This window comes from Rhinopithecus roxellana, chromosome 18, assembly GCF_007565055.1.
Source record: "Rhinopithecus roxellana isolate Shanxi Qingling chromosome 18, ASM756505v1, whole genome shotgun sequence".
In the NCBI taxonomy this organism is placed as follows: Eukaryota; Metazoa; Chordata; class Mammalia; order Primates; family Cercopithecidae; genus Rhinopithecus; species Rhinopithecus roxellana.
This window is the reverse complement of record NC_044566.1, coordinates 61,573,506-61,599,061: the sequence shown is the minus strand read 5'-3', so window position 1 is coordinate 61,599,061 and position 25,556 is coordinate 61,573,506. Positions and strand designations below refer to the sequence as shown.

General features: G+C 40.5%; 1 protein-coding gene and 1 long non-coding RNA gene across 5 annotated transcripts in view; one reads left to right on the top strand and one right to left on the bottom strand.

Annotated features, from left to right (window-relative positions):
* Positions 1–215: 215 nt before the first annotated feature.
* On the bottom strand, positions 216–2,151 carry LOC104665303. The gene is made up of 3 exons (XR_748394.1): positions 1,811–2,151; positions 785–1,478; positions 216–413 (listed from the first exon to the last, which is right to left on the bottom strand). It is a non-coding gene; the product is annotated as an uncharacterized LOC104665303 (long non-coding RNA).
* Positions 2,152–2,202: 51 nt separating this feature from the next.
* TEX26 (testis expressed 26) overlaps positions 2,203–25,556 on the top strand; it is a 42,095-nt gene continuing 18,741 nt past the window's right edge. For 2 of the 4 annotated variants that reach the window (XM_010367078.2, XM_010367077.2), the window contains exons 1-3: positions 2,203–2,319; positions 9,234–9,321; positions 21,178–21,343. In XM_010367078.2, coding sequence (XP_010365380.2) covers positions 2,259–2,319; positions 9,234–9,321; positions 21,178–21,343 — 315 coding nt within the window. In that variant the 5' untranslated portion in view covers positions 2,203–2,258. Of the gene's footprint in view, positions 2,320–9,233; positions 9,322–9,844; positions 9,889–21,177; positions 21,344–25,556 lie in introns of those variants that run through there. The other 2 variants (XM_030922255.1, XM_030922256.1) reach the window with 2 other exon arrangements.

The following is a 25,556-nucleotide window of genomic DNA, read 5'->3' as shown; positions in this document are numbered from 1 at the left end:
TCAGTGCACGGTCAGTATTTGTGGAGGGACAGAAGAAAGCGGGGGAAATATTCTACTTAATCATTTGGAGGAGTTGCCTCAGGCAACCAGAATTCAAAGGCAGGAATAGCGCTATACCGCTCGCCATAAAATGGATCCACGCAAAAATACACTTTGAAGCAGAAATGAAAGACTGTGAAAGGAATGAAGATCAGAATAGCAACAAGAGCAATACCTTAGATTTGTGTGATTTTGCAGTTTATAAATTATTGTTGGAACTCATCATGTTTACAGCACAGTGAGCTGGGTGCCGGCATTCTCATGGACAGACAAGGAGACCAGGGCGCAGGGAAGGGTCTGCGTACCCTAAGGGGCTGCAGTGACAGATCTTTTGGCTCTGTCTTTGGTTCCCACCCCACCATTTCACAGCTTGCCTAAAATGAGACAAATCGTAAGATATTAATAAGAATTCACTTTCAAAATTCTATATACTTGCTGCTCTATTTTAAAAATGTATTTCTCTTAAATTATGCTATGCTAATTAGCTCTACCATTTCCAGACAGTAATCTGTTATTGGGTGCGACTTTTTAAATTTAGATGCCACTACTAAATCCTAATTTAGACTCATTCCTTTTAATAACATCTATGCCTTCTAATGTGTTCCACCCTCCATTGCTTCAAAATAGGAGAGTTTATAATGTGTTACATTCATTCCATTATATGGATGGAACTCTACCTTCAGAAAATTCTAGTTTAGCTCTTCATTGTAAAGACATTCCTTGCGTGTATATTTGGGATCCTTACCTTGATGCTCTTTGTGTGTCTTTTGATAAATTCCTCCTTTGTTACACTGCACTGTTTCTCTGAGGTCTTACATTAGAACAACCCCTTAGGAATAAGGAACTGTTGTAAATTGCTTTGTAAACAGGTTGCCAGCTGACTCCAATATGTATTTCCTGGCTTCTCTTTTCACCCAGGTGGGGAGTAACTGTGTTGTAACCTGGAGGCAGTCAGTAGTTACTAACCACCTAGTACGTCAAATTACCAGGTAGTGTTATCCAGCAAAAGGAGCTCACTGCACTAGAAACCAACAGTATGACACCAAGTTTTTGAGAAAAGAAAAGCTTCATATTGCAAGTCAACTTCTGAGGAAACAGGAGTCCAGTTCAAATCTGTCTGCTTGTACTGGCTTTAAAGCCGTAATTTTATTACAAAAGGTTTGGGGGTGGATCCTGGCATTAGCAGGTAATTGGTGGAAGCAAAGGGCACATCTGGGAGGTCTTCAGGCGTGCATGGTTCTCTCGTCGAGCTTCCTCGTAGGTCCCATGTGCAAATTCGGAGGGAGTTGGTATGAAACATGTGGTAGAAATTCAGGCTGTGACGTCAGCAAGCTTACTGTGTGCAAACTCCATTTGGCCTCATTGATTCCAGCTGATTTCAGTCAGTTTTGTTATAAGCAGAGGGAGTTTCAGCAAATTGTTTCTTTTCTAATCTGCCCCTGAAAACAAGAATCTCTGTTATTGGTGTCTTTGACTCTTTGAAACAGTTTGAGTAGTTCCCAGGATATGAAGATAAAAGACCCCCTTCATCAGTGAAAACTCTTACAAGAGGATGAGAGACATAGCTTCCTCTATGAGAGTAGAACAATTAGTTTGACACTCACAAACACTATGGTTATTGCCAGGAACGTGGCCTGGTGAAGGGGAGAGTGTCACATCCTCCTTGCCCACTCCTGTTTCCACCCGTGCATTTCCCCTTCTGCCCCTCTCCTAAGCCAGGATGACCCTTCTGACTGCATGGAACTATCACAGAAACTGCTTCCATTTACACCAGACAACTTGGGATTCAGTCTTCTTGCTTGGTTCTTACTTACTGCAAAGATCCGTGACAACTTTGCCCACATTTGCTTAAGCTGAAAGCTAATGGATGAAAGTTTGCAGTTGAAAATCTGACACTACTACTTTCTCTTCAATGTCTTCCCTGTTTGCTTTTCTTAGGAAACATACGAGACTGTGGTCGGGAAAGCTCACTGCAGGAACTATACAAATAATGTAAAAGTAAGGCATCCATAGGATCAAAGCCACGTTTCTTTGCTCTCTGCACCCCATTCCCGCGCTGGCCAGGTTAAGCCTCTTTCGTGGCCAGCACCCGTTGGCAGGGCAGAACTCCCTGGAACCCGACCCTTGTCTCCATAGCGACGAGTCACAAAGCGGCCCGGGGCTCCCGCAGCGCTGAGTTCAGCTGGAGCCAGGGTCAGGTGGTCGCCTCCTCGGGCAGAATGGAACAGCCCGGGCCCAGGGCTCCGGATCCCGCTCTCTGCCACCACAACCTCCGGCCAAGTAAGAGAGCAGACTCTGCCGGTCTGCGGGGTGGGGCTGGGGTCTTTCCCGGGGAAAGGGTCCTGTTGAGAAAAGGGGGCCTTAGGTCTTTAAGGGTGTGGCATCGCTCTTAGGAGTACGCTCACCTGAGGAAAAGAAGGGGAGTGAGGGAGAATTACAGGGTATTCATGACGTTGCCCCTTTTCAGTCCTTCGCGTACCCTTTGCCAAGTCCCCGCTCCCGAAAACGCGCAGCGTTAAGTTTTAAACACTCAAGGAAACGCCTGGCTAAGAGGGGACGGGAAAAAAGGAAGAACTGGAGATTTTCCAAGGAAAACAGGGCCAAAGGCAAAGAAGAAAGAGAAGTCCGGGAAGATCAGAAGAGAACAAGTCCTGCATGAGTCCCGATCCCCATACAGGGTCTAGGAAACAGCAAGGAAAGTGGGGGAGGGGGTGGCTGCTGGCTGCAGTCCCAGCGGTGTCTGCAGAGGCGGGGCCCTCCCTGGGCTGTCACACAGCCTGGGAGCCATGGCCTTCAGCTGCTGCCTCTAACCCGAACTGGTTTTTCTTCCACAGAGATTTTGTATTTCACAGAGGTAGTGCTTTTCATCCTAATTCTACCGGCAGATGCAGCAGGTTCACCAGTTCAGCCTTTTGGGTTGGTGGAGGGATAGCCACTCTAGCTGTGATGCTAGTGGCATGATTACCGTGTAGTCATCTCCATCATGGTCTCTTGTGGCAATAATTGCCCATTGCTGCTGTATAGCTGGGTAATTGTAATTCCACAGTGGCTACGGAGTAGTGAGGGATTGTTCGAGTACAAATTTTCTAGAATTGTGCTCCCACAAGAATGAATGAAGTGCATATTTTCATTCCAATTCATTCCATTGTGAATTAAGAGTGGAAAATGAAAATACTTAATTAGTGCAGAAAATATCTAATACACTCAGTTTCTATATGATGACAAGGCAAACAGGAGAGACAAAGGAGGGAGGATCCCCTCCTAGCATCCCGACAGCACCCCTTTGGATGCTTCTCTTCCCTTTCTAACCACCCTGTTTTCCCACTGTCTCCCCGTTACATCCCCTTCTTGTCTGGAAACTGTTAGAGTCTTCCAAGATTGATCCTTCTAGGCTTACCTTCTCTTTGTGACCATATCCTGCCACAGGCTTCAGGTGCTGCCTAAAGGTGCCAACAACTGTCTAACCTTTATCTCTGACTTGGACTTTCCTCCTAATTTTTCAGACCAGAATATCTAACTGTCTACCAGACAGTTCCATGTGGGTGTTGCAGCAGGGCCTCCAACTTGACATGTGCAAAATCACACTCCTTGTCCTCCTCAAACCTTCCAGAATTTGAGAGTTCAGTTAAGAGGGTCCTAGCTCCTCAACTTAGAAGGGAAGGCAGCTTCCTTAAGACTGCAGTTTGATCACCAGGTCTCTTTGATTCTGCCTCCAAAGCTCTTTTTCCCCTGGGTGAATTTGCCCCTTTACCTCCAGGCTCGGGCCTCTAATGGCTAGTCTGTGCCACTTCATCCCCCACTGCTGGGTGAGTCACCCTCCAAAAGGTGGGCTTGTTGTGTCACCACTGCCCAGCTTTGGTCCAAAATAGGATGAGGTTGGTGGTGACTGATGACTAACTGCTATTGAATAATTACTACAGATGGGCTTCTCAGGTGCTATATTAGCTTCCTGTGGCTGCTGTATGTTCCCACAGACTGGTGGATTCAAACAACAAAAATTTATTTCCTCACAGCTCTGAAGGTCGAGAGCCTGAAATCAAGGTCTGGAAAAGTCTGCACTCCCTCTACAGGCCCTGGGGGAGAAGTGGTCCTTACCTCTTCCAGCTTCAAGTGGCCATGAGCAATGCTAGTGATGGCAGTGGCTGCTGCCATCATGCTGGCTGCAGTAGGCAAGCACAGCTGGGGCTGCAACGCTCCATGGAGCCCGTGAGAGTTGCCCCTTCTGAGTCCGGATGGGAGCTCCCTGTGCGGCTACAGCCGCCCAAACCACAGCTGCAGACCCAGGCCTCCTGCTCTATGGAGCAGGCAGGAGCCCCGTCGTCCTGGACAAGGCTACAGTCACCCAAACTGTGGCTGTGGGTCTGAGCCTCCCTGTGCCTCTGAGCCTCCCTGTGGAACCCATGGCTGCAGACCTGGGCCTTCCACTCCATGAAGCAGGCAGGAGCCGGGGACAAGCAGGAGCTTTGCGTCTTCCAAGTTGGTCAGGCAGGAACTCCCTGGTGCAGCTGCGGCTGCCCTCCCAGGCACAGGACCTGGACATCTCTGCAGCCTGCACCCTTGAACCCCCCAGGAAGGACACCCTCACCCACCCATCCCTGCAGGCTCAGGGGTATCTCCTCCCACTGCTAGGTCATACCCCACCCTCATCCCTGCAGGCTCAGGGGTATCTGCTCCCACTGCCTGGCCTCTCTCCACTGGCTCTGATCTCAGAGTGGGGTTGGGGCCAAGCCCCAGGGCTGTGAATGGCAGCCAGAGGCAGACAGAATCCTGGGTGGAAGGGGCTGGGGTGCCCAATAAGGCCCCACCTTCTGACCACGGAGGGCCTGAAGACTGGGGATCAGGTTGCCTCCTCCTGAGTGGGGACTCAAGCTGCCTCCTCCGGCCTGCTCATGGCCACCCATGGACCAATCAGCACGCACATTCTTCCCTCTGAAGTTCATAAAAACCCTGGGCTCAGCCAGAGCAGGGAAGAGGACGGCAGAACGAAGAGGGCAGGGAGAGACAAGGGAACCACCCTCTGTAGAGGAGTATGCTCTCTGCTGATAGCTGGAGATGATGGGGCAACTAGCTGCAGAAAGGAAGGAGTACCCTTTCCACTGCTGACAGAGAGGAGCTACCCTCTCTGCTGAGAGCTTCAGAGACCTGCAGAGACCTCCGATGACTTGCCTAAGGAGAGGAGCTATGCTCTGCAGGGCCTCCTCTCTGCTGACAGCTGAACACTTGACCGGATGACCTGCCTACAGAGAGAAGCTACTCCTTCCTCTGAGCTGTTCTAACACTAAAACTCTTCTTCACTCTTCACTTGTCTGTGTACCTCAATGCGGGACAAACTCTGGCAAAGGCTGGCAAAGGCACTGCAGGCACAGAGGTTTCCAGCCAGAAAAATCAACACCCCAGAGATCCTGTAACACTAGCTTGTGGCCTCATTACTCCAGGTCTCTGCCTATATCTTATAAGCACACTTCTACTTGCATTTAGGGTACATGAGGATAATCCAGGATGATTTCCTAATCTCGAGATCTTTAATTGCATGCACAAAGACCCCTTTTCCCAATAAGATCAGAGTCACAGGTTTTGGGGATTAGGACATGGACATATCTTTTTTGTAGTGTCACCATGTGGCACATTACAAACAACTTATATTTATCAATAGCTTGAATCCCTTAAACAAAATGAGGGAATAAAACAACATGTGAAAATATTTTGTAAAGTATGATAGAATATACATATTAGTTACTATTTTATAGTATTTTTATAGCTTTATATTTTCCTAATGGTGAACACATCCAGTGGGTGGTCAAGGTTAGCAGAATGAGGCTTTAGGATGCTTTGCCAACCTGTCATTAGCCATCTTTCCCTTTGCTCCATTCACATAGGGCTATTTGTTCTGTCTCATCTCAGACTCTCATACCTCCTGGTACTTCCTCTGTAAATTGCTTTACTCCATGTCCTGTGTTTCTCTTTCAAGCATCTACTAAATTAAATCACAGCTCAGGTGCCAACTATGCTATGATGACCCCTGGGCCTGTCCTTGCTGCGCCATCTTCTCATCCAAGCAGAAAGAATTGCACCCTCTTCATGTTCCCTGTGACACATAGGCCATCAGCACCACATTAAACTTGTGTTCATAGCTCATCTCTTGGCTTGTGATTTCTCCAAGGCCAGGTCAAGACTCTGTGTCCCAGTGCCCCACAGGGCTTGGTCCATGGGAGAGCTTGGGGACTTGTTTGCAGGAGGAACAGAAAATGAGAGAAGAAAGAATGAGGAAGACATAATCACAGGAAACATGGATATGAGCTACAGAAAAAGACATTGAGACACTGAGAAGAAAGTAGTGACATGCAGAGAACATACTAGAAACAGATTTTCAGAATATTGTGATTACAGATTTCTCAATGAACATTTCTGTTAATGAAGAAGCTTAATTCCAATAGCATACTGTACTTTCAGAAGCTTTGCCAATGGAGGTAAAAAGCATGGAATTACAGCCCCGACAAAAAGGGTTGTAGTAAGGGAAATCATTAACATGAAATTAAAGGAAGATGTACCAAAGATAAAGTGTGCATCCAAGCAGGTAAGGATTAGGGAGTGGAGCGAGTGCCTGATCTGTACAAATGTAACATGGGAAGAGGGAGGCTTGCGTGGCCTTGGTTCCTGGAAGCAGTGAGGCATGCTGCTCTTGTCCGTTAGACTCCTGATACAGGCACCTGGCAATTGGTGACCCCAGCTGCCAAACTATCTTCAGAAGGGATAGGATCCTAGATGGGAGCACAGAGAGGCATGTCGTGCTTGCCAACATGATTGCTTGGGAGATGCTGCCTGGAGTGCTGTTCTGCCAGGCTTTTTGAGGCATATCTGAGCCTAATAGAAATGTGATCTGGACTGTTAGAGTTGTTTGCCTTAGAAAAAAAGGGAGAAGTTATGTGTGGCTTTTGTGCAGAATATCTTTCCCAATCCTTCCAGAAGTCCAATGCAGAAGTTCAAATCAGGTTAGAGAAGCCTTCTTTTATGAGTGGCGTGCCTCACAATTTCTTCCCTTTTACTTGTTCACACTTGTAATTCTTTTAACAAAGAACATTGAATTCTGCTATTGGGATAAAATGCTTTCAAGCATAAAGTGATGCCCACTAAAGCAGGAATATTGGAGAATGACATCATTTCTTGTAGAGCAGGATTAGAAAGCAGACACTAGGAGTGCATAGAAGCACAGGTACAGAGTGGGGAATACAAGGGGCTAAAGCTTGGGTTCTCTAAGGGGCTTTAAAGTGGAAGTAGAACTTCAGCCAGGATCAAGGGCACAGGTAATAGTTGTGGATGATCAGCTCCTGATTGGAAATGAGAGTCTGTTAAATTATAAACAAGACTTGATTGGGATAGATGAGGAGATGAACATTAAGAGGTTCACAGATAACAGGAATCATAAATATTTGGCCAGAGCTCCCTATGCTAAACAGTAGCATCTAGCTTTTTAAAATAGGGAAATTGAAGAAAAATACTTAGTAACAATTGTAATAGGACACATGAAGGGGAACAAATACAGGCAATGAGTATGCAGAATACTGGCTACAGTATTCTAGGGATGAAGTGATAGATCCAAGAGAACACCATGTATTCAAAAAATAGAGACATTCAGTCGGTTTCTCATGACATCTAAAAAGCAGCAGGTAGCTACCCAGATATGAAGAGTGAGAGAATGACTGAATTTTAAATTTAAATGTATATTCCTGAGAAATTTGGTGGTACTTTGTTGACAATGGAGGTTGGGGCAAATAAACAGTGTTGTTGCCCATATCTACCTTAGTTCACTTTCTGTTGCTATCACAGAATACTACATACTGGGTAATTTATAAGGAAAAGAATACTATTTAGCTAATGGTTCTAGAGGATGGAAAGTCCAAGAGCATGGCACTTGCATCGGGTGAGGGCCTATTAGCTGCATCGTAACATAGTGGAGGGCATTGCATGATGACTGGGCAAGAATGTGCTAGCCCAGGTCTCTCATCCTCTTTGTATAAAGCCACCAATCGCATCCTGGGGACCCCTCTCTGATTACCTTATCCAATCTTAATTACCTCTCAAATGCCCCACCTCCAAATGCTATCAACATATACATTTAGGGATTAAGTTCCCAATATACAAAATTTGGGGAACACATTCAAACAATAGCACTGCCAGTGGTAAGTTCTCAGCTGGCATCCTCCTGGAACCATCAGCAGTATATGACTCCCTTCTCTGGGACACTTTGAGTTTCAGGATGCCACTGGCTCCTTCATCACCTTGCTAACAGTGCTTTTCAGACCCTTCACTGGTTCCTCCTTCTCTCTCCAAATTCTTGACATTGGAGTGTTCCAGGTCTCAGCCTCGGAACTTCCGCTCCAAGTCTACTCCTTCCCTCATTGATCTTCCCACTCTCATAGCTTTAAATAGCATATACACCACAACAAAGGATTTTGCACAACCATTACAAGACATGAATTAGAACCACACCAGATAACTTGGAGGGGTTTTCTATCAGACACTGTTAGTGACAGATACAAGAAAAAGATACTTTGTGTCATATGAACCCACTTTTGTGAAACAAAAGGTTGATAACTGAAACCCAATATGTCTCTGTATAAATCAGCATGTGATACCTCCATATGTATGCAAAGAAGCAGGCACAATTGTTAACATATGCTGCCTGGGAGGAGGGATAGGAAGGAGAGTGGCAATCTCAGGGAAAGAAAGAAGTAAGGAGGTGTCCATTATAAAACTTGATGTATGTGATATGATTTCCTGTGTGTAAAATCATTCCATGTGTATATCTAGTATGATGCAAGTATAGGTACATCTAAGATGATGCATGTAAAGTTGGTGACCAAAACATAATAGTGGGTCTTTTAAGATGATAGAATTTCAGATGAACTGCTTTCCTCTTTATATTTTTATGTCTGTCGTTAATTCTTTAAAATAGCCTGCATGAATGCTCAGGAGAAACAGTAGAACTATCTTTTATTTTGGGGTGAAACACAAATAAGTCAAGCTTTCCCTCATTCCTGTTAGAGGCTGTATTTTGGCCTTTATTCCTTAGACTCTAAAGATAAATTATCCAAAATGTTTTTTTTTCTCTTGCAAAGTTATCTTAATTGTTAAAACAACATTTCATCAAAACATTCAGGTTTGCCATTTTTAAAACTGCTTTATTGTACTTTTAGCAGGTGGCCCCAACTGGGATTCCTATGCTACCACTATGAGGACTGCATTCACGCCTAAAACAGGAACAGTGCCTGCTGCCTTCATTCGGTAGATCATTATTTGAGTTGGATTGATATACATGTTTTAATTTGTTGGCTTGTCTTTTATGACTCAGAATCCAAACACATAGACAGTAATTAGAGAAGCCTCATAAAAATGCTCTTGGGTAGGGGCTACTGTGTGCACAGCTCTCCTCCAAGTATCAGTGGTACCCCCTCCCCTCAAACAGTATCCAGACCTCCTATAGGGAAACCAAGAAAATGGCTACTAATTTTTCATGAAGTTGCTGTGTATTGTGGTTTACAGCAGACCTAATATACAGGTTAATAAGGTTGTGCTACCTAAACATTCATGTGACTTGAATCCATTCCCTTATATATAGTAGGCAGGCAATGACAATTGAGTGAATCGATGAATGGATGAACAAATACTTTTATCACAGCATCACCAAGACTAGCCTTGGAAGCTGGAAGAAGACTACTGTCCCCCTATTCTTACCTCCACTCCTCCAGATACTGCAATATTGGCTTCAACTTCTCCAATTCAACCTGAGCTGAGGGTAGTGGGAGTTTCTAAACATCAGCTGCCTTTCTGAGCTTCTAAGCTCATCAATAGGTGAGTGAGAGCGGGATTAGGGGAGCCCCATCATCTTTCTTTCTTTTTTTTTTTTTTTTTTTTTTTGAGATGGAGTCTCGCTCTGTCACCCAGGCTGGAGTGCAGTGGCGCAATCTCAGCTCACTGCAAGCTCTGCCTCCCGGGTTTACACCATTCTCCTGTCTCAGCCTCCCAAGTAGCTGGGACTACAGGCGCCCGCCACCACGCCTGGCTAATTTTTTGCATTTTTAGTAGAGACAGGATTTCACCATGTTAGCCAGGATGGTCTCGATCTCCTGACCTTGTGATGCGCCTGCCTCGGCCTCCCAAAGTGCTGGGGTTACAGGCGTGAGCCCTTGTGCCCAGCCGCCCCATCATCTTTTACTGTGTCACTGGTAAGTGTGAAATCAGCATAGAGAGCCTTCAATTATCATCTTCATTCTGTGAATTGTGTCCAATAAGAATCTTTTCACCTTAAGCCTGGCCGACGTGGTGAAACCCCGTCTCTACCTAAAATACAAAAATTAGCCGGGCATGGTGGTGGGCACTTGTAATCCCAGCTACTCGGGAGGCAGAGGCACAAGAATTGCTTGAACCCAGGAGGAGGAGGTTACAGTGAGCCAAGATCACACCACTGCACTCCAGCCCGTGTGACAGAGCGAGACTCTGTCTCAAAAAAAAAAAAAAAAAAAAAAAAAAAATCTTTTTGCCTTAAAAGTTCAAGATATTGAGAAGTAGAATGGAGTATTGGTAAGACCATGGCTATGGAATTAGGCAGAAATGTCTTCTATCCTCAGCCCTCTGCTCTTACCCATATTATCTCTGCTACCTTGTGCAAGTTAACAAGCCATCTGGGACTCAGTTTTCTCATTGGTGAAATGGGGACAATGATACCTGCCTAAAGTGGCTGTTCTGAGGACACAAAGCACTAGGATAGTGACTAACACAAAGAAGTTAGTCATTTTCATTCATTTTTCCCACCATAGTATATGACAAATTTCCAAAAAGTACAAGGCTACAAGATTCCAGATTTCTGAGTTACTAGCTATCCCAATGAGTTGCATCGTAACTGGGAAATTTTATCATCTGATTGTAATGAAAGTGCCAGGTATATGACTGTAACAGTAGCCTGAAGAAGAAACGTTTAGGGGATGAAAGCCAAAAACAAATAGATAACTTAGGGAGTCTAGGTCAGTGATGTTTGCATTTATATATTTATAAAGTTCTCACAAAAATTTTCAGTGTAAAAATTTTAACTTTTTTTATTTCAATAGCTTTTGCAGTACAAGTGGTTTTTGGTTACATGGATGCATTGCATAATGCTGAAGTCTGAGATTTTAGGGTACCCATCACCCAAGTAGTGTACATTGCACCCAATATGTAATTTTTTATTCCACACTCGCTTCCCTCTCCCTCCCTGCTTCTGAGTCTCCATAGTCCTATATCACTCTATAGGCCTTTGGGTACCCGTAGCTTAGCTCCCACTTCTCAGTGAGAATGTATGGTATTTGGTTTTTCATTCCAGAGTTACTTCCCTTAGAATAATGGCCTCCAGCTCCACCTAAGTTGCTGCAAAAGATATTATTTCATTCTTTTTTATGGCTGTGTAATATTCCATGTTGTATATATATCACATTTTTTTTTTGATCCACTCACTAATCAATGAACACTTAGGTTGGTTTTATATCTTTAAAATTGTGAACTGTGCTGTGATAAACATACACGTACAGTAGTCTTTTTAATAAAATGACTTCTTTTCCTTTGGGTAGATACCCAGTAGTGGGATTGCTAGACCAAACGATAGATCTACTGTTAGTTCCTCAAGAAATCTTCATACTGTTTTCCATAGAAGCATACACCATCAGTGTTTAAGTGTTTCCATTTCACCACATCGTTGCCAGCATCTACTGTTTTTTTTATTCTTTTTGATAATTAAATTCAACAAAACTTTTTGCAGGAGTAGGGTGGTATCTCATTGCAGTTTTCATTTGTATTTTCCTGATGACCAGTTATGTTGAGCATTATTTTTTCGTATGTTTTTGGCCATTTGTATACCTTCTTTTGAGACATGTCTGTTCGTGTCATTTACCAACATTTTGATAGGATTTGTTTTCTTGGTGATTTCTTTGAGTTCCTTGTAGATTTGGGATGTTAGTCCTTTGTTAGCTGCACAGTTTGCAAATATTTTTCTCCCATTCTGTGGGTTGTCTGATTAATCTAATTATTCTTTTTGCTGTACAGAAGCATTTCAGTTAAATTAGGTTCTATTTATTTATTTATTTTGCATTTGCTTTTGGGGTCTTAGTCATGAATTATTTGCTTAGGCCAGTGTCCAGAAGAGTTTTTCCTAGGTTATCTCCTGGAATTTTTATGGTTTCCCATCTCTTATATTTAAGTCTTTTGTCCATCTTGAGTTGATTTTTGTACAAGGTGAGAGATGCTAGCCAATTTTCCCAGCACCATTTATTAAATATGCTGTCCTTTCCCAAATTTATGTTTTTGTATGCTTTGTCAAAGATCACTAGGTTGTAAGTATTTGGCCTTATTTCTAAGTTCTGTATTCTGTTCCATTGGTCAATGTGCCTACTTTTTTTTTTTTTTTTTTTTTTTTTTTTTTTTTTTTTTTTTTTTTTTTTAACCAGTACCATGCTCTTTTGGTACCTATAGCCTCGTAGTATAATTTGAAATCTGGTAATGTGATGCCTTCAGATTTATTCTTTCTACTCAGGATTGTTTTGGCTATTTATGCTCTCTTTTGGTTCCATATGAATTTCAGGATTATTTTTCCTAATTCTGTGAAAAATGAGGTTGGTATTTGGATAAGAATTGCATTGACTCTGCAGATTGCTTTGGCCAGTACAGTCATTTTCATAATATTGATTCTTCCGATCCATTAAACACATCCGTGGGGTGTGTTTCCATTTGTTTGTGATTTCTTTCAGCAGTGTTTTGTAGTTCTCCTTGTAGAGATATTTCACCTCCTCCCTGGTTAAGTATATTCCTGGTATTTTATTTTTTGCAGCTTTTGTACAAGGGATCGAGTTATTGATTTGATTCTCAGCTTGGTCATTGTTGTATATAGCAGTGCTACTGATTTGTGTACGTTGATTTTGTAACTTGATACTTTGCTGAATTCTTTTATCCAAACTCTAGGTATACGAACATATCATCAGCAGACAGCAATATTTTGACTTTCTCTTTTCAAATGTGGATACACTTTATTTCTTTCTCTTGCTTGATTGGTCTGGCTAGGGCTTCCAGTACTATATTGAATAGAAGTGGTGAAAGTGGGTATCCTTTTCTTGTTCTAGGCCTCGGAGGAAATGCTTTCAACTTTTCCCCACTTGGTGTAATGAAAATTGTGGTTTTGTCATAGATGGCTCTCATTATTTTCAGGTATATTCCTTAGATGCCTAGTTTGTTGAAGGTTTTTATCATAAAGGGATGCTGGATTTTATTGAATGCTTTTTCTGCATCTATTGAAATGATCATGTGATTTTTGTTTTTTTGATTCCATTTATATGATATATCATATTTATTGACTTGCATATATTAAAGCATGCCTGTGTCCCTGGGATGAAACCCACCTGATTATTGCATATTATGTTTTTGATGTGCTATTGAATTCAGTCAGTATTTTGTTGAAAATTTTTGCATCAATGTTCATCAGGGATATTGGTCTGTAGTTTTCTACAGACCAGTATTCCTGGTTTTGGGTATCAGAGTGATACTGACTTCATAAAATGAGTCGGAGAGGATTCCCTCTTTCTCAATCTTTTGGAATACTTTCAGTAGGATTGGCACCAATTCTTCTTTGAACGTCTGGTAGAATTCAGCTGTGAATCCATCTGGCTCTGGCTTTTTCTGAAGTCGACAGCTTTTTTTATTACTGATTCAATCTCACTGTGTGTTATTGGTCTGCTCAGGGTTTCTATTTCTTCCTGATTTAATCTAGGAGGCTTCTATGTTTCCAAGAATTTATTCATTTCCTCTGGATTTTCTAGTTTGAGTGCATTGAGGTGCTCATAGTAGTCTTGAATGATCTTTCATAATTCTGTGGTGTCAGTTGAAATGTCTCTAGTTCCATTTGAAATTGAGTTTATTTGAATATTCTCTCTTCTTTTCCTGGTTAATCTAGTTTATGGTCTATGAATTTTACCTTTTCAAAGAACAAGCTTTTTGTTTCATTGATCTTTTTTTTTGTTGTTTGTTTAATTTCATTTTGTTCTGCTCTGATCTTATTTCTTTTCTTGTACTAGCTTTGGGTTTAGTTTGTTTTTGTTTGTCTAGTTCCTTGAAGTATGAAATTAGGTTGTCAATTTGTGATCTTTCAGACTTTTCGCTGTAGGCATTTAGTGCTATAAACTTTCCTCTTAGCACTGCTTTTACTGTATCCCAGAAGTTTTGATAACTTGTGTCAGTATTATCATTTATTTCAAAGGGTTTTTAAAATTTCCATCTTGATTTCATTGTTAACCCAAAAATCATGCAGGAGCAGATTTTTAATTTCCACGTATTTTTATAGTTTTGAGAGTTCCTTTTGGAGTTGATTTTTAGTTTCATTCCACTGTGATCTGAGAAGATACCTGATACGACTTTGTTTAAAATTTATTGAGACTTGTTTTGTGGCCTATTGTATGGTCTGTATTGGAGAATGTCCTATGTGCTGATGAGAAAAAAACGTGTATTCTGCAATTCTTGGGTAGAATTTTTTGTAAATATTTGTTAGGTCCATTTGCTCTAGAGTGTAGTTTAAGTCCATTGTTTCTTTGTTGATTTTCTGTCTCAATGATCCGTCTAGTGCTGTCAATGGAGTGTTGGAGTCCCCCACTCTTACTGTGTTGCTGTCTATCTCATTTCTTGGATCTAGCGGCAAATATTTTATGAATCTGGGAGCTCCAGTGTTAGATGCATACAAATTTAGGATTGTAATATCTTCTTGTTGGATTAATCCTTTTATCATTATTTAATGACCTTCTTTGTCTTTTTTTACTGTTGTTGCTTTAAAGTCTGTTTTATCTGATATAAGAATAGCTACTCCAGCTCACTTTTGGTTTCCACTTGCATGGAATATCTTTTTCCACCCTTTTTCCTTGGGTTTATATGAATCCTTATGTTTTAGGTCAGTCTCTTGAAGACAGCAGATATTTTGTGGTTTGTGGATTTTTTAAAAATTCATTCTGCCAATCTATTAAGTGGAGTATTTAGGCCATTTATGTTCAATGTTCATAGTGAGATGTGAGGGACTGTTCTAGTCATCATGTTAATTGCTTCCTAGATACTTTGTTTTCTTCATTGTGTTATTTTATAGGCCTTTTCAAAAGGTTCTATTCTAGTATATATTGACCTTTTGTTTCAGGATTTAGAACTCCTTTTAGCACTTCTCGTAAGGCTGGCCTGGTAGTGACACATTCCCTCAGCATTTGTTTGTCTGAAAATGACTTTATTTCTTCTTTGTTTGTAAAACTTAGTTTTTCTGGATAAAAAATTCTAGGCTGACAGTTACTCTCTTTAAGGAGGCTAAAAATAGGACCCCAATCCTTTCTGGTTTGTGAGGTTTCTGCTGAAAAGTTTGCTGTTAGTCTGATAGGTTTTTTTGTTTTGTTTTATTTTTGAATAGGTTACCTGATGCTTTTGTCTCACTTCTCTCAGAATTATTTCCTTCACATTGACTTTGGATAGCCTGGTGACTATGGGTGTTGGTGAAGTCCTTTTTGTGATGAATCTCCAAGGAGTTCTTTGAGCTTCTTGTATTTGGATATCTAAATCTCTAGCAAGCCCAGGAAAGTTTTCCTCATTTATTCCCTCATCTAATTTTTCCAAACTTTTTACTTACTCTTCTCCCTCAGAACACCAGTTACTCTTAGATTTGGCCATTCTACATAATCCCATATTTCTTGGAGACTTTGCTCATTTCTTTATATTCTTTTTTCTTTATTTTTGTCTGGGTTAATTCAAAAGCCTTGTTTTCTTTTTTTTTTTTTTTTTTTTTTTTTTTTTGAGACGGAGTCTTGCTCTGCCACCCAGGCTGAAGTGCAGTGGCCGGATCTCAGCTCACTGCAAGCTCCGCCTCCCGGGTTTACGCCATTCTCCTGCCTCAGCCTCCCGAGTAGCTGGGACTACAGGCGCCCGCCTCGTCGCCCGGCTAGTTTTTTTTTTTTTTTTTTTTGTATTTTTAAGTAGAGACAGGGTTTCACCGTATTAGCCAGGATGGTCTCGATCTCCTGACCTCGTGATCCGCCCGTCTCGGCCTCCCAAAGTGCTGGGATTACAGGCTTGAGCCACCGCGCCCGGCCAAAAGCCTTGTTTTCTAGCTCTTAAATTCTTTCTTCTACTTGTTCTAGTCTGTTAAAACTTTCCACTGCATTTTGTCATTCCCTAAATGTGTCTTTCATTTCCAGAAGCTCTGATTTTTTAAAATCTATTTCTTTAGAAAATTTTTTATTCATATCCAGAGTTGTTTCTTAGTTTCTTTATGTTGGTTTTCACCTTCTTTTGGTATCTCCTTGAGTAGCTTAATAATCAACCTTTTGAATTCTTAATCTGGTACTTCAAAGATTTCATTTTAGTTTAGATCCATTGCTGGAAAGCTAGTGTGATCTTTCAGGGATGTTACAGAATCTTGTTTTGTCATATTGCCAGAATTATTTTTCTGGTTCCTTCTCATTTGGGTAGACTATTTATTCTAATTATTCTTGAATTTATTTTTTATTTGATTTTTAAAAATTTCTTTTTTCCCCCTTAAGGATGTGACCTTAATGTTTACAGTTTATCGTAGCCTAATTTGGCTCTTGGTGCTTTCAGGCGTGAAGACTCTATACAAGTTCCCTGGTTATAGAGAGTCTTTGTATGATGGCTTTGTCAAATGTCAACATAAATTTAAATAACTGCAAAAGATTAAACTTCCTCCCCATCCTACATATTGACATTTTAAAATAAAACTTTTCAATAAAACCAATGAACACTCTGAATGCTTTAGCAAATAAATACCTGCCATGATCTTTTAAATAAACACACAAATAAGCTCTTCTTTGATCATTTATTTCATTTCTTTCTCTTCTTGAACTCTCATTCCCACTCCACTTCCTCCATAGACTTTTTCCCTGCTATAATATATTTTATGTTTGAAAGCAATTTATTGATCACTCTATTATATTTCTTTGCAACTATTTTAGTATATTAACTGAAATTAATTTTTAAACATGTTATATGACCCTAAGTATAGAGTTATCACAATTATTTTAGTACACAATTGCTCAAAGCAATAGATACATTATAAATGCTCATAATTATGAAATACAAAAAGTACTTTTTTTGCAACTGCATCTTAATGAGATAAATGTGGCTGTTTAGTTTTCAATTAGTTCATATATCTAGTTTTGAGTGTTGTTATTTTTAGAATGCAACTGCACTCAGCATCACGTTTTTCTGCTTCTCTCTTTTTTCAATTTATAGATTCTAATGTTAAGAAACCTTGTTCATATATATATATTTAAATAAGTAGGTGCAAATGAAAGGAGTTTTAGTATAGCAGTGTCACTCAGTACTCTGAACTCTTTCTGAATTATGTCCCAGAAATCACAATGTGATTTTTAATGACTGATCAGCTGACAGCTTGGTTGAGTACTCCTTCAATTTTGTTGAAAGCAATTAATAAGATGATTTATCATCCAGTCATTGAGTTATTCCCTTTCTCAGTTTCTGAGAATATGCTGAAGACACGTCTTAACACATGACTATTAAATTGTACCTGTTACTATTTCACTTGGAGGCAACTTGTTTAATTTTCTATGTTCAAAAAGGATTTGGAAAATGGAAACACAAATTTTAATAAATTTTTATCATACAACTTTTTTTGATAAAAGGCTTTTATCATACTTTGAATGTATTTTTATCAAAATCTTGGAGCTGAACATTTAGCTTATACAGTTTATACCATCTTTATAAAGTAAAATCAGTCCTTGTTGTTCAAATCAATAAGTAAAATCAGGTTTATTTCCTGTCCAAATAAAATCTAGTTATACCTTCAATTCAAATAAATGTTAATATATGTTTTGAGAATATTATAAAAACCACTGAAAAATAAATTATGGAATGCATATTGTAGAGAAGACAATTAAAAGTACACAAGAGAAGTGTTAAAAGATTTGAGTCTGATATGATTAATTATATCCAAGTAATTTATGCAGTTAGCTATACATTTCATTGCATCATATCCAAAAATAATGCAATAAAATGTGTAGATAAATGTATAAGTTGTTTGTGAAGAGTATAATAAAAAGCATGATGTTTCCTAAATATATTCTCATGTATATAGAATTTTGCTGCTTTCCTTTTGGGAATGATTAAATACTCATCATGTATAAAAACAGAAACAATTTTATTAATTTCATCAGACATCAAATCAAATATTTCCTAGTATTCAACGAAAGAAAGTTACATATAATGAAAATTAAATTGGTGTGGCAGGTCAGCCTATACTTTCATTTATTGTTAAATATTTTACAACATAAAATAAAATGAAACTTGGCTGTATTGGAGTATTTTGTAACATGATTGGATTCAGAATAAAATTTAAATACTTTATTGAATGATTAATACAAAACCTGAAAAAAAATACAAGATTCCTATTTGTCAGTTTTATCCAGTGTATCTTTAAAAACTTGCTGTCTCGAAAAGGATTCTGGGCTGGGCATGGTGGCTCATTCCTATAATCCCAACACTTTGGGAGGCCAAGGCAGGTGGGTCACCTGAGGTCAGGAGTTTGAGACCAGCCTGACCAATATGGTGAAACCCCCGTCTCTACTAAAAATACAAAAATTAGCCCAGTGTGGTGGCATGTGCCTGTTGTCCCAGCTACTTGGGAGACTGAGACAGAAGAATTGCTTGAACCCGGGAAGTGGAGGTTGCTCCAGCCTGGGTGACAGAGTGAGACTCTGTCTAAAAAAAAAAAAAAAAAAAAAAAAAAAAAAAAAAAAAAAGGCAAGATTCTGGTTATATTTAAAGTAATCAGTGTGACCAGCCTATGCTGCTTCACCACCTCAGAGCTGCTTTTCTTTCCAGCTAATGGCATGTCCTAGAGATAAGCTGATAAATGCCTATCTTTAAATGTAGGAGGAAAGGAGTCATTTTAAGCATTCTGCATCCTCTGCTCTTCTCTCAGAGGCCTCTCCCTAAAAGGATGTGAACGTTTTGTAATTGTTAGGAGATAGAAAACCAGACATTCCTCTCAGCCATGCTCTATGACATACCTAAATTCAGAGCCACCCACAAAGATCTAGTACCCTGGGTATAGCACAACCCTTCACTCTCTAGAAATACACATGACATTGAGAACCACAAGCTCAGGCAAGTGGTTCCAAATGGAGCTTGGATTACAAGGAGGTGTCTCTGAAATCACTCCAACCATGTTTCCCTTCACCAGAGGCCCCCCTCACCGTTGGAGGCTTATTCCTCGAGGCAATGCACCATAGAAAGAGCCTGTGGTGAAATGGGGAAGAGAGAATCAGGCAAGGGGTGTAGGAAGAAAGAACCCACATACATTTGCGGGTTTGTTCTCAGGCGGATATGTTCTAGGAAAGAGTATATTGAGAAATTGAGATCTGAAAATTGATTCTTTTAAAGCTTTTAGTGGCTAAGTGTGGTGGCTCACAGCTGTAATCCCAGCCTGTAGCGTGCGCCTGTAGTCCCAGCTACTTGAGGCGGGTGGATCGCGTGAGCCTAGAAGTTCAAGACCAGCCTGGGCAACATAATGAGACAACATCTCAAACAACAAAAATAAAAAATAAATCAGCTGGGCATGGTGGCACATGTCTGTAAGTCCTAGCTACTTGGGAGGCTGAGGTGGGAGGATAGATTGAGCCCAGCAGTTTGAGGCTGCAGTGAGCTGTGATGATACCACTGAGCTGCAGCCTAGGCAACAGAGCAAGACTCTGTCTCAAAAAAAAACAAAAAACAAAAAACAGTTGTTTGTGCTGTATCTTCTCCCTTTGGAAACTCTCCAGTTTATATCTGAATGACAATAAATAATCATCCGGATGTTTGTTTCCAACATCCCAGATATTTGTTTCTTACAGAGATAATCTGAATCTATCTAGCCCTCTTTTAAAGACAAGTCAAAATGAAATATTTTAAACATACACAAAGGAACATACAAGGAATCCCCCACTATGAGCCAGCAACATTAATCATCGCTGGTTAGCTACTGTTATCTGCACCCTCCACTCATCCTTTCCACTGGAGTATGTGGAAGCAAATCCCAAGCATTGTATCCTTTCAATTCTAAAGATTTTGTATGTATCTCTAAAAGATAAAAAATGTTTTAAAAATTGTAACAATACTATTATGTCACCTTTAAGAAAACCAATTCCTTAATATCAAATGGCCAATCAGCAATCAAATCTCTCCAATTATCTCATAACATTTTTTTTATAAAGGCAGTGGTTTGAAATTGAATCCAGGAAGGGTCCATACATTTCATTTGGTTATTATGTCTCTTACTTCATTTAATCTTAAAAAAAAAAAAAGAGAGAGAGAGAGAGAGAGAGAGAGAGAACCTTTTTTTTTTTTTTTTTTTTTTTTTTTTTTTTTTTTTTTCCTGACAAATTCGCTGTTGAACAAACAGAATCATTGTTCTGGGACTTTTTGTTTTTGTTTTTGTTTTATCTCCATGATGCCATTTAAATGATTTCTCTTTTCATGTATTTCCTGTAATCCAACATTGTAAAGACTTCATCTGATTCAAGTTCTGCATTTTGGCAAAGATATTTAATAAGTGGCAATGCATGTATTCACTCAGAAGCTCATAGTATCTGGTGGTCCTCTTTTGGAGCTGCGAGTGGACACTGCTGGTCATTGCCTAGATTCATTATTTCATTAGGGGCTTGAAACTAGTGATATTTCAATTCTTACATTTCTTCCCTTTATCAGATGGAAGATTTCTATAGAGAGAAGCTTTTCTTCACCAACTATTTGGTTACACTGAAGTGCCATTTGTACTGGAGAGTGTTCAGCTCTTTAAAAAATTAATGAAATAAATTTCATATTGTTATGTTTTTAAATTTTATTTTAGGCCTTTGTACTTTTGTTAAAAGCCATCCTAAAATACAGCGTTGTTTTCCTTCAAGGAAAACCTGAAATTAAATTATTTCTGGCATCAACTCTTACGTCAATCTATCTCTTTAAAAAATGTAATGAGTAAAATGATTTGACACGTGTACTTTTGTGAGATTTGGTATTTAACCTCTGACTCTAATTTCTGCTGAGTTTTGTTTTTGTTTTTTGTTTGTTTGTTTGTTTGTTTGTTTGTAGCCAAAACGGTATCAGAAGATTAGGATACACATATTCACTTAGTGATCCTATTCTCAATCAGACACAATATAATGATGAGTACACTTGGAAATCATACTCCAAAGAAGATTTGATCAAAACTGAGGCTTCGAGAGGAATCAAGAGCCACAAATCTCATCTCAATGAAGTAAGATAATATCTACATATGTGTTGAATTTAATACTGTATCAACAACCTATAAGAATGAGAGTTTAGGCCGGGCGCGGGGGCTCAAGCCTGTAATCCCAGCACTTTGGGAAGCCGAGACGGGCGGATCACGAGGTCAGGAGATCGAGACCATCCTGGCTAACACGGTGAAACCCCGTCTCTACTAAAAAATACAGAAAACTAGCCGGGCGAGGTGGCGGGCGCCTGTAGTCCCAGCTACTCGGGAGGCTGAGGCAGGAGAATGGCGTGAACCCGGGAGGCGGAGCTTGCAGTGAGCTGAGATCCGGCCCCTGCACTCCAGCCTGGGCGACAGAGCGAAACTCTGTCTCAAAAAAAAAAAAAAAAAAAAAAAAAAAAAAAAGAGAGAGTTTAAATATGTCACAAAGATCTTTCAGCTTCTACAGTTACGGGATACGTGGTTCTTTTCAGATTCTTTCCTGTCTACCTTCTCACATTTATTTCTAACCACTTATATTCTATCCCCTGGAGTTTTTTTTTTAAAAAGGACTTTTTAAAAATTGAAGTGAAATTTACGTAATATAGAATTAACCTTTTAAAGTGAACAATTCAGTGGCATTTAGTACATGCATGTTGTTGGACAGCCGTCACTTCTGTTTTTGTTCCAAACCATTTTCATCATCCTAGGAGACCTCATACCCATTAAGCAATTACCCCCGACTCCACTCCCCACCGTCTGCTTTCTACCTCTGTGGATTACCTTTTGTGGATATTTTAGGTGGAATAGGTGTGGAATTCCACCTATTTTATGTGGAATGGGTGACCTTTTGTATCTGGCTTCTTTTCACTTAGCATAATGTTTTCAAGGTTCATCAGCTAAGAAATTATCTGACTAGAAAGATGACAGGAAAAGCACTATTATGAAGACTACCGATGTAGCATCCGTGTAGCAAATATCAGTACTTCCAATTCTTTGTCACAGTTGAATAATATTCTCTCCCATGGATAAACCACAATTTGTCTATCCGTGCATCCATTAATGCATCTTTGGATTGTTTCCACTTTTCGGCTATTGTGAATTGTGCCGCTGTGAACAGCCATGTACAAGTATTTGTGCTTAGCCTTATGTTTCATGCACTTTCAAACCTCCATTTTTAAAATCATTCTGTTTCCTCTACCTAGAATGCCCTTATCCTGTGCACTAAGGGAATTCCTATATTTCTTTGAGACTCAGATTAAAGAAAGCCCTTCTCCCCTGGATGGAAATAACTGATTCTCCCTGTGTGTTTTCTTGGCTTTCTGTTCCCTTCTCCCATCACAAAAGGCAATGCTTGGTTGTAGTAAAGGGTATCATTTACTTGACTGCCACGTGGGATGGGACCACCTAGGATGGAGCCACCTTGATGCATTCAATAGATGATAAGGCGTAGAATGAACAGGATTTGATGACTAAAAGGATGCAAAGGATAAGGAAGAGGAAAGTATAATGTTCAACTTCTGACTTGGACAGCTGAGCATATGCAGACGCTGTTTACTCAGCTGGAACATGGTGGAGGACTAGGTTGGGTGGAAAAGGGCATTGGGGGAACATGTAGTTTTAGGTGAAGACATGTTGGTTAAAGATATGTCCAACTGACAGTTTAATAGCCAGGTCTGGAGCTCATGGGGGAGAGATGAGCTAGACATATGGACTTGGAAGTCATTAGAATGTACACATATAGCCGATTCAATTTGGTTCCTTGTGTTATCCATTCATTGTAACCTATTCAACCCTGAAAAAAATATATATCTCCTGGAGATATATACATAAAACTCCTGTCCCTAAAAACTATATACAAAAATGATATATTTAATATATATAAATTTATATATATTATAATATATAATAAATTATATATTTAATATATAATTTATATATAATACATAAATATGTCTCTAACATATGTATTATTACATATAATCATATATGTTAGAGACCAAATCTTGCTTTGTGGCCCAGGGTGAAGTGCAGTGGCACAGAGTTCACTACAGCCTTGAACTCTTGAACTCAAGTGATCCTCCCACCTCAGCCTCCAGAGTAGCTTGAAGTACAGGTGCATGCCACCATGCCCAGCTAATTTTTTACTTTTTGTAGAGATGGAATCTCACTCTGTTTCCCAGGCGGGTCTCAAACTCCTGGGTTCAATCAATCTTTTCACCTTGGCCTTCCAAAGCTCTGGGATTGCAGCCATGAGACACTATGCTTGGTCATCCTTTATATTTTACAATTAATGTAAAAGAGTTGGTTACAATGTTATACTGTATGTATACAATATTATACAGTATTTATACACCCACAAACACACGACCATATAATTTTCCCTTCCTCTAAGTACTATTGAAGGCTCTCAACCAATGAGAGCTAGTGTGGCAGACTGTCTTGTCCTCAGCCAATGAGAGCTAGTGTGGCAGACCGTCCTGTGTGTTCTCAGTCAATGAGTGTTCAAATGCCAGACAGCAGCTCCTGTTAATCTAGGCATTGAACGTCAACAACTGCTAACATTACACAAGAAAAACAATCATATATTATCCGCCTCCTACAGCCCTGTGAAACACCATTTATTCGGGGATGTCTAATCTTTTGGTTTCCCTGGGCCACATTGGAAGAAGAATTGCTTTGGGCTGCACATAAAATACACTAACACTAATGATAGCTGATGAGCTTTAAAAAACGAAATCGCGAAAATATCTCATAATGTTTTAAGAAAGTTTATGAGGCCGGGCGCGGTGGCTCAAGCCTGTAATCCCAGCACTTTGGGAGGCCGAGACGGGCGGATCATGAGGTCAGGAGATCGAGACCATCCTGGCTAACACGGTGAAACCCCGTCTCTACTAAAAAAACTACAAAAACTAGCTGGGCGTGGTGGCGGGCGCCTGTAGTCCCAGCTACCCGGGAGGCTGAGGCGGGAGAATGGCGTGAACCCGGGAGGCGGAGCTTGCAGTGAGCTGAGATCCGGCCACAGCACTCCAGCCCGGGCTACAGAGCGAGACTCCATCTCAAAAAAAAAAAAAAAAAAAAAAAAAAGAAGTTTATGAATTTGTGTTGGGCCACATTCAAAGCCGTCCTGGATGGGGCCGCAGATTGGACACACTTGACTTCTAGTTTGGTGAATTTGAGTCTCTGGATCCACTTGCCAATTTGCAAGAAATATAGGGGACAGAAGAACTTGTTAAACAGCAAATGCATATGCAATCAACAAAATCCAGACTGTGGTGACCCCTGCACATCAAATGACTTCTTCAATAGATAAATTATAATTTTATATATTGGTTTTTCCAGTTGATAAATTGTGACAGAAAGAAGGGGATCAAGAGAGAACTTGAAAATTAAAAGAGATTTAAGAGGCAAATTTGGGGCAGTGAGTATACCTAACTATTTTGAAGAATTTTGGTGCAAAGGGAAACTAGGAATAGCTTAGTAACTAGAAGGGGAAGTAGAGTGAAGAGAGTGCTTTGTTTTTAAGATAGGAGAAATAAACATATGCTTGGATACTGACGGCAATGACCCAGCAGAAAGGAAGAGATTCAAGTTGCAAGAGAGAAGTGAGGATTGTTGGAGCGATTTGCTGGAGTAGACTTAGTAGAGAGGGATCTGGTGCTGCAGGCAGGGCTGGGCCTTGCTGAGGGCACCTGCAGCTCCCGTCACAGCATGTGTGAGTGCAGGTGCAGTGGCTGGGACACAGTTGGTGGTCTGTGGAGGTTCTGTTCTGGTGGCTTCAGTTTTCTCAGGGAAATAGAAAGCAAGATCATGGGAAAGAGGAACGATGGCAAGAGGAGGTGGAAGTTTCAAGTTTTATCATCCTAAAATCTCTTTGGAGGTGAGAAGAGAGTGCCAGCCCCTCCCTGTCCTCCAGGAAGTTGCTGAGGCCTCTGCATGTGAGGCAGGGTTTTCCTCAGGGGCTCCCAAGGGGAAAGCAGTCACTGCCTGTGCTCCTTGGGAATGGCCAGAACTAAAATTAATATGGGTTATTTCTTCCCCTGGTCTTATCTGTAGGAGACTTCTGGTTGGAAGCACAACTCTTTGAAGTTTTCAAACTCATTTTCTCATTTTCAATGTGAAAAGTCAAAGAAAGGTACGGAGCCTACGTTTCGGCTAGGTCAACCAATGGCTCCTGTTGACCAGCTCCCTGTATCCACGCACCCGCAGTGGCAGCTGGTTGTAAAGGATTCTGAAGAATATGTGCACACAGACACTC